A 9,428-nucleotide genomic window follows, 5' to 3' on the forward strand; every position below is an offset into this window, starting at 1 on the left:
TGAAAAGAAGAAAATAAAATAAAAATATTTTAAAAAAAAGAAATACCTTTTTTCTTCGCCGGCCGACTGTAACATCGTCAATGGCAGAACCTCCATCCACAGTGCCACCTCCCTTTCTTCTCTGATTTCTCTTTACCGAACCCGCTTTCTGCATGCAAGAGTACCACGACCCCTCTCTTTTCTCAGGTGTGCGACGATGGTGTTCTCCTCAGGTTGGGTCACAGGTGTGCGATGAAGGTGTTGTAGTCACTTTAATAGTGAGAGGGAGAAGCAGTGAGAGGGGAAGATATTGGCGGTAATGGAGTAGGTGGGTGGCGGACGGCAATGAAGAGGTAGGAGGAGAGTTTCTGTGACTCTGTGAGTATTTTTTAGGGATAAGTGAGGAGAGAGGAAGAAGAGAAGAGAAGGAGTGACAGTAGAATGGGGTTTGGGTGGGGTAGTTTAGGAATTTTATTAAAAAATCAATAAAAAATTAGGATTTGGATACTTTTGTCATACGGAACCCATCTTTCATGGGTACAGTTTTAATTTCCTTAGTTTATGGATACTTTTGTCAGTATTCGTAAACTTCATGGGTACTTTTGGTAATTTTTCCTTGTTTAATACTAAATAATGGGTTAATGAGATGATGAATTAGCTTATAAAAGAAAAACAAAATAATTTTGTAATATGTAAGAGAAACTATGTCAGATGGAGAGCAAAGCAGTCTAATAGATTAGGGTGATGGTTAGGGCTGAAAGTGAGTCGAATTGAGTGGAGTTAGACCAAGTTTAAGTTCGGCTCACGAAAATTAAGTTTGGTTCACGATTTGACTTATTGATAATGAGTCTATTTTATAAGTTCAAGTTTAGCTCAACGAAAACTCACGAGCGGACTCAAATAATAGGTATATAACCTACTCACGAGCTAATGAGCTGAGCTTATCCAAGCTCAACCTCGATCGGCTCATTTAATGTATGAACTCAAATCCAAGCTCAATCTTGACTCATCAGCTCACGAGTTCAGCTTATCGAGTTATTAATGAATCGAGCTCGAGCTGGCTTGACTCACCTCCAGCTCTAGTGATGGTACACGTTATAAACACTTTTATAACTAAATCCAATTAAATTGATATAAGTCTAACAAACAAAAACACGTATATATATGCGATATTATTTTTCTTTTTTCAACTTTTTTCAATATACAAATTTTTATTAGAAAGCATATTGTTTGGTAAGTCGGTTACCGGACGATTTAGGATTACTGATTGGGTGTGAAGATGGGTCCTTGCCTCAGCCCGGATCCTAGAAACAAACAGCGCGAGCGACCGACTTCCCGAGTTCTTCGTGAGTTGAGGGGGGTGCCACCTGCAAGGACACTCCGACGCTCAAGTCAGTCTAGTGCGCAGGTGGTAAGGAGAAAAAAGTAATGGTGACGTACTTTGGGGGAGGGGTAGGGCCCTCTCCATATATACTGTGTCAGAGGTGGACCCCGCATGAGCAGACCCACCTTCCGCAAAGCTTCCCCTTGCCAGCTGTTACCAGGTGAGCTGGCTCCCAGGAGGGAAGGTGCTCGGGTCAAGATCTGGGCATGTGGTGCCCTGCGGAGTGGTCGCCCGGACCTGACAAAGGCGCGTGCCGGTCGGGTCGGTCATAGGGCCAGCCGGGCTGGGCCGCAACAGTGTCCCCAACGCGCCAGCTAGGGTTGCGAGCGCCGTAGGTGGCGCATTCTGTTTCTCATTACCTGAGATGTCGGTTGGTTGGTTTCTCGTGATAGGGACGCGTCTCATGGGCGCGTGGGCTTCTTCGTTGCAGGAGTGAACTACTTCTCGCCTCATTTCTTACGCCGAGCATTTAATACTCATAATGGGTAATTCAAAACCCCACGTGCAATGACTGTTTTACCCCTGTCTTTTGTGCTTCTTCATGCATCAGTTTTCCTTTCAGTTTCTTCATACAGTTTCCATCTTCTACCATTGCATCCCTTTGTCACTCTCCTTCTCCATTCCATATTCACTGCCGTAATCTTCCTTCCTCCCCCAAACTTCACTTACCCTTTCGATTCCTTCACAGCGACGCAACTATCCAGGTATGTTCTATTTCATCCCTCTCCACTTGTTTAGCTTTACTTTATAGTTATTTGCCATTTCTACGTGTGTGTTGCTGTTCTTCTGGGTTGGATTGCGTATCGAACACTATTAGCATTAGGTAAATGCATTAGGGGGGGTTACCATTCCAGGATGTTGGTTTTTTAGGCCTTGTTTTGACTAGGTTTAGGCTTAGCTTGACCATAAGCTTCTGATAGGCAGACTGTAGCTTTCTGATATTGATGCCGATCTCCTGATCTCTTAGACTAACTGAGTGGTGTCCTCACTGTAGATATGACCCAGCGTCCTACGGCCTCGCGTCCTGTTGCGCGGGCTCCCGTTGAAAAAGCACCTTACGACCGGTATGCCTGGATGACTTCAAACGTGAAGGATTCTCCCAACCAGATGGATCTGGAGGAGCTCAATGAGTTCCGACAAGCCGATTACTTGTGTGGTGGGACCGATGAGGAGTCCCACTACGAGGTTTTTGTCCCTACCTTACATGAGTGGATCTATCAACTAAAATTGCATGCCCCCGAATTGCTAATTGGATATGGTTCTATAAGGCAATGTTTACTCAAGTGGGAGTCCGTATCCCCTTTTCCCTTTTCAGATGGCGCTGCTCAACCGATGTGACGTAGCGCCGTCTCAGTTACATCCGAATAGCTGGGCTTCGATCCACTGCTTTGAGATGGTTTGCGAATATCTGGAGCTGCTGGTCTCTGTTGAAGTGTTTTTGTTTCTTTTTACTTTGACGAACCCTTCTAAAGAGGGGAAGGTGAAGAAAGGCTTTATGTCTTTCCGATCTGCCCAATGTAGGATGATTTTTGGTTTGTTTGAGGATTCCTACCATGGGTTTAAAGATAAGTATTTCAAGGTTCTTCCAATGGAGAGCCATCACCCATTTTGGCTAACGTTGAAGGGAGTGCGTCGCATCCCGACCTATTGGAGTTTTGGGGCGGGGGCCAACGCCTTTACCAAAGTGACATACAAATGGTTATCCTCAGAGAATAAAAGGGTTGCCGACATCTTGTTGGCTGTATTTGGGAAGAATAACGTTAATCCCCATCTTTTGATGGGTGATCAGGATGTAGCTAGAAATTATATACGTGAGTAGTTTTTTTTTTTTGCTGACGAGCTCCCGTGTTCTGTACCAGTGTCGATGGCTGGCGAGCAAGTTGGCCTTGAAGATTTGTTTAACACACGATAGTGACAAGGAACCGGCCCCCGACAACCAGGCCACGAATAATCAAGAGAATCCTTCTCAAAATACTGTAGAGGCTGAAGCTCAGTCCCAACCTTCCCAGGGTGAGATAATCGGAACTAGTGGTGGCCTGAAACCTCGGCCGGAGATCGAGGTGGAGAACCCGGATGTGATGATAGTGGACAACCTCAGAAAAAGGAAACTGTCTTCTAGCCCAGAGGGAGCTCTCACCGTGATGGAGAAGAACTTTGATGCCGGGAACTTTATCGATTCCCAACTGCTCCCGGGCACAGAGGACTTCTTCCATGGTGGGGATCTTCCTGCACAAGCGAGATGGATGTATTGCACGTTGTTCCGGGGAGCCGCTATAGCGAGGAAGGCGGAGTTTACTCTGGCAGGGACTTGTTCTTTGGAGAATAGGCTTGAATCCTCTGTTCAAGCAAATAACAAATACAAAGCTGAAGTAGAATCACTCCGGAAGCAACTGGCTACTGCTCAGGAGCAGCTGGCTACTGCTGCAGAGAAGGTCAAGACTTCTGATGCCGCCATTGCGGGGCTTACCGAGAGGGAGATGACTCTGGAGAGTCAGCTCAGGGCAAGGTAAAAGAAGTCGAAAAGGAGCGTGATGAGGCCCTGGCCTCTGCGACTGCGTCTAAGGATGAGGCGACCGAATTAAAAAGAAAGTATAAGGAGACCGTGAAGCAAGGGAAGAACGCCATCTTGATGACTGAGGAGGCCCTCAAGGCTCAAGTGAAGTTGTTGGCTCCCGACTTCGACACCTCAACTGTTGGCGTTTTCAAGACCATCAAGGATGGCAAGATCGTCGACATCCTGAAGAAGTGATTTGGTCTTGCCTTTGTACATCGTATTTTGTAATATGTAGATTTTATATATTTTTGGCTAGTTTGACTGCTGTTTTTTTATGTATGTGTGACAAGGTAGTTGTGGTGAACTTGGTTGCCATTTTGGCATATATGTGACTAATTGCTTATCTAACGCCACGGTTTCTTACCGTTTTACTGGTAGCTAAACGTCTTGTGACTTGTTGCTTTTAATATTTTGGGTTACCGGGGTGATCAGTCTTGGCATACCGTTTTTGTTTCACTTACCGCTCGCGCAAAGAGAGTACGATGAGTTTCAAATGAAATTAACGAGGCATGATAAAGCCGAATAATATAAATGCAAAGTGAAAAGGATAACAAACAATAATCATAAGTCAAATGACCCCGTGTACAGCAATACAAATCTTACTTGCCTGGTTGAACCGGTAGGACGTTTACTCGTCTAGCACGCCTCGGCTGCTAGGGATAGAATCTCCTTAGGTTAACCGCGTTCCATGTTCAGGGTACTTCCTTGCCATCAAGTCGTTTCAATTTGTATGCGCCGCTGCCGAGCACTTCTTTCACTCTGTACGGGCCTTCCCAATTCGCTGCCAACTTTCCTTGCCCTGGTGTCGTAAGTCCGATATCATTGCCCCTTAGGACCAGGTCGTCCCGTTCGAACTCTCTTTTGAGCACCTTGGCGTTGTAGCACAAGGTCATTCTTTGCTTTAACGCCGTTTTTGATAAATGGGCCATCTCACTGACTTCATCCACTAAGTCTTTTTCCACAGCCTCTTCGACTCCTCCTAAGAGTAGTCATGAGCTCAACTCACCGATTTCTACGGGTATTATTGCATTTACTCTGTAAGTGAGCTGGAAAGGCATTTCCCTGGTGGCCGACTGTTGAGTTGTGCAGTAGGACCAAAGAACTGAGGCCAGTTCGTCTGCTCACGCTCCCTTTTTTTGGTCGAGTCGCTTCTTGAGGTCCTGCAAGATGACCTTGTTCGCAGCTTCAACTTGCCCGTTGGTTTGGGGGTGCTCAATTGACGAGAACTTTTGCTTTATGCCCAAACCGGCAAGAAATTCCCCAAATTTTTTATCGGCGAACTGTGTCCCGTTATCCGAGATAACGGCTTTCGGGATACCAAATCTTTCTATTACCTGCCTCCACATGAACTTCCTGCAATTTGCCGAGGATATGCTAGCCAACGGCTCGGCCTCTATCCACTTTTTATAATAATCAATGGCCACTATCAGGTATTTGACCTGCCCTGGCCCGACCAGGAAGGGTCCTAAGAGATCAATTCCCCATTGTAAGAAAGGTCGGGAAGCCGTCAGTAGGCTAAGTTCAGTCGCTGGTGCTTTGTGGAGGTTGGAATTCTCCTGGCATCTTTTGCACCTTCTCACAAATTCTTTGGAATCTGCCATCATAGAGGGCCAGTAATATCTGACTCTGACGAGCTTTCTGGTTAGGGCCTTTCCTCCAATATGGTGGCCACAGCATCCTTCGTGGACTTCTCTGAGGACATAGTCCGTTTGGTCGGGGCGTAGGCACTTCAGCAGCGGTTGGCTCAGCCCTCTTTTAAACAACTGGCCTTGTATGACCGCATACTTAGCCGCTTCACGCCTTATCGCTTTGGCCACCTTCTCGTCACTGGGGAGCCTGGCCTTTTCTAGGAAGTCGATGATCGGGTCCATCCAAGAGGGATCTGACTGGGTCAGATGTAAAGCCACTACTGGTTCTTTTATCAAACCATGAATGAGAGACCGGTTGCCAGTTCCTGGTTTTGTGCTCGCTAGCTTGGACAGGAGGTCTGCCCGTGTGTTCCTTTCCCTCGGAACGTGCTGGATCGTGACCTCCTCAAATTGCTTACTCAACTCTTTGACTTTCTCCAGATACTTCTGTAACAGTGAGTCTCTAGCCTGGTAGGTCCCATTGATCTGAGAAGTTACGACCTGCGAGTCGCTACATACTTCCAGTCTGGTAGCTCCGACCTCTCTTGCTAAAGTTAGGCCGCCCAGCAGGGCCTCGTATTCTGCTTGATTATTTGACACCGGGAAATCAAATTTGACCAACTGCTCGTATGCAACCCCAGTTGAGTTTTCTAATATGATTCTTGCTCCTCTGAACGTTTGATTGGATGCTCCGTGAACGTGGAGCTTCCACTGTGTGCTCGGTGTCCGGCAGGGTCCCCTGTCACCTCTACTAGGAAGTCAGCCATGGCCTGAGCTTTGATCGTGTGCCTGGGTTCATACTGTAGGTCATATTGGAAAAGTTCAACAGCCCAAGTCATCATTCTACCCGCCAGATCGGGTTTCTGGAGTACTTGCCAGATCACCTGATCCGTCCTAACGATGACTTGGTGTCCTTGGAAGTACTACCGTAATCGGCGCGACGAGGTCAGGAGCGCATATGCCACCTTCTCCAGCTTGCTATACCTTAACTCTGCTCCTTGTAGTGCTTTACTCACAAAATATACTGGTTGTTGCGCCCTCCCTTCTTCTCGCACCAAAATCGCCGCCAAGGCTTCATCGGTTACTGCCAAATACAAGTACAGCGCCTCTCCATTCTTAGGTCTCGCGAGGACGGGCAGTGCCGAGATCACCTCTTTGAAGTGTTTGAAAGCTTCCTCACATGCCGGGGCCACTCGAATGCGATTCCCTTCTTCATCGGGTTAAAGAAAGGTAGGGATTTGGCCGCCAACGCACCGAGGAAGCGGGATAGCGCGACGAGTCTGCCCACCAACCTTTGGACATCTTTCATGCTTCCTAAGCTCTTCATCTGTAGGATTGCTTCACACTTTTCCGGGTTGGCCTCCACCCCCCTTTGGGATATCATGAACCCTAAGAACTTTCTGGCTTCGACGGCGAAGGCACACTTCAGCGGGTTGAGCCTCATTCCGTGTCGACGAAAGGAGGCAAAGACGCTTTCCAGGTCACCTATGAGGTCCCCGGATCTGGCGATATTGACCAGGATATCGTCCACGTATACCTCTATCGTCTTGCCGATTAGGTCTCTGAGGACCTTGTTCATTAGCCTTTGGTATGTGGCCCCTGCATTCTTCAGTCCGAATGACATCACCTTGTAGCATTACGCCCCTCCTGGCGTTATAAATGCCATTTTCTCTTCATCTGGCCGGTGCATCGGTATCTGATTGTACCCAGAATAGGCATCCATGAAGCTCAGATACCGATACCCCGCCGCCGCGTCAACAAGAGCATCATTGTTGGGTTGGGGGAAGGAATCCTTGGGACATGCTTTGTTAAGGTCAGAGTAGTCCACGCACATCCTCCATTTCTCATTGGGCTTTTTGACCAGGACCACGTTCGATAGCCAAGTCGAGTAGTCGAGTTCCCGAATGAAGCCCGCTTCTAGTAGGCTGGCCGTCTGTTTGGCCACCTCTTCTGCGCTTTCTTGGGACATTTTTCTCCTCCTTTGGGCCACTGGCTTTGCCTCCGGCCTCACGGCTAACTGGTGCGACATGAACTGGGCGTCTATACCCGGCATGTCGGCTGGAGTCCAGGCAAACAAGTCACCGTTGACTCTAATCATCTCCATCAGGGGTTCTTTCAAGTAATGGGGTAGATTTCTATTTACAAAAGTAAACTTCTCATCTAAGTCGCCGACCTTGAACTTTTCGAGGTCCCCCTTCTGGTTCTGGTCTGGGTTTGTCATCTACTCTGGCGTCCAGGTCGGCGAGAAAGTCACCGGATGCTTCTTTAGACTTCTTTCTTAGGGAGAGGCTGGCGTTGTCGCATACGACCGCCGTCTCTAGGTCTCCCCTGATGGTCCCCACGGATCCATCATCAGCAACAAACTTCATTAACAATAGCTTGGTGGAAATCATCGCCCCAAATTCATTGATGGTCTTTCTCCCCAAGATGAGGTTGTAGGCCATGGAGTCCCTCAACATAACGAACTCCGCCATTAGCGACCTCTTCCCCCTGCCTCCGCCAATGGAGACCGGGAGGGACACTACGCCGTCTGGTTTGATGAAGTTATCTCCTAGGCCTACTACGCCGTGTTGGTGGCCCCTCAAGTCGGTATACTGTAGGCCTATGGCATCAAATACATTACGGAACATGATATTGGAGTCAGCCCCTGTGTCCACCAGGATCCGCCTTACTAGGCCGGTGCCCACCCTGGCTGTGATCACCATCGGCGGGTTCTCCACAACCTTATCAAACCATTGATCTTCAGGGCCAAAAGATATCGAGGTTACCCTCTGGGGGTTCGGCATGGGGCCAGAGGACATAGCTAAGACCTTGGTGTCCTTCTTGCTAGTCGATTTCGATCTGGGGGGACGACCCTTCCAATCACCACATTTACCACAGTAAGGCCACGCTCACTGTCCTCCTCAGGTTCCCGTCTTTGCCTTACGGCGCAGCTTTTGTCATGAGTTGATCGGTCCCTCCTCCTTGGTTCCCTTATTAGGTTGGAGAACACAACCAACTTTCCTTCCCGAATGGCTTGCTCCAGGGCGTCTTTCAGGTCAAAACAGTCTTGGGTCTTGTGGCCATAACCCTTATGATAATCACAATAGAGGCTCTTGTTTCCTCCCATCCTATCCTTGAGTTGTCGGGGCTTCGACAAGATGCCCTTGTCGGCGATCTGCTGAAAGACCTCGACGATTGGAGCCGCTAGGGGGGTGTAGTTGGTGAACTTCCCAACACGGGGAAAGGGCTTGAAAGTCTTGGCCGATCCTCCGTCTCTGGAGTGTTCCTTAGACCTTTCCCCGCCGCCGGATGGGCGGGCATTAGAGTATGTTGGCTGCCGTTTATTGGCTGCCACGACCTGACTTACTTCTTCATCATTGATATATTCCCTGGCTACGTTCTGAATTTCCTGCATTGTCCAGACGGGTTTGGTGGTAAGGTATTTTCTGAAATCCTCATTTAGTAGCCCATTGGTTAAGCACAAACTGGCCACCAAATCGGTTAGGCCATCAATCTTCAGGCACTTATCATTGAATCTGTTCAGGTACTTCCTGGTCGGCTCGCCGGTTCGTTGTGTCACTCCTAGCAGATTAATCGGGTGTTTCGCTTTGGCGATACGCGTGGTGAACTGGGCTAAGAAGGCGCGACTGATGTCGACAAACGTGGTTATGGAGCCTTGGGAGAGGACATTGAACCAACGAATCGCCGGCCCAGCTAAGGTTACCGGGAAAGCCCGACACCTTACTTCGTCGCCTACCCCTTCCAGGTTCATCCTGGCCTCGAAGGCCGTTAGATGTTCCTGGGGATCTTGAGTACCGTCGTACCTCATATCTATCGACTTATCAAAGTGCTTCGGCAGTCGTACTCCAAGGATCGAGTGGTAGAAAGGGGTTGCCCCCAT

At 48.4% G+C, this 9,428-nt stretch overlaps 2 protein-coding genes across 2 annotated transcripts; both read right to left on the minus strand.

The window, feature by feature from the left end:
- LOC107613847 lies at positions 5,039–6,384 on the minus strand. Its single transcript, XM_016316020.1, has 2 exons — positions 6,222–6,384; positions 5,039–6,126 (listed from the first exon to the last, which is right to left on the minus strand). Exons 1-2 carry the CDS (start codon positions 6,382–6,384, stop codon positions 5,039–5,041), a joined length of 1,251 nt encoding a protein of 416 aa, XP_016171506.1.
- LOC107613856 lies at positions 8,349–9,428 on the minus strand. The gene has a single exon (XM_016316032.1). The coding sequence runs from the start codon at positions 9,426–9,428 to the stop codon at positions 8,349–8,351; it is 1,080 nt and encodes a 359-aa protein (XP_016171518.1).

The sequence above is a fragment of the Arachis ipaensis genome, chromosome B01 (genome assembly GCF_000816755.2).
Source record: "Arachis ipaensis cultivar K30076 chromosome B01, Araip1.1, whole genome shotgun sequence".
NCBI lineage: Eukaryota > Viridiplantae > Streptophyta > Magnoliopsida > Fabales > Fabaceae > Arachis > Arachis ipaensis.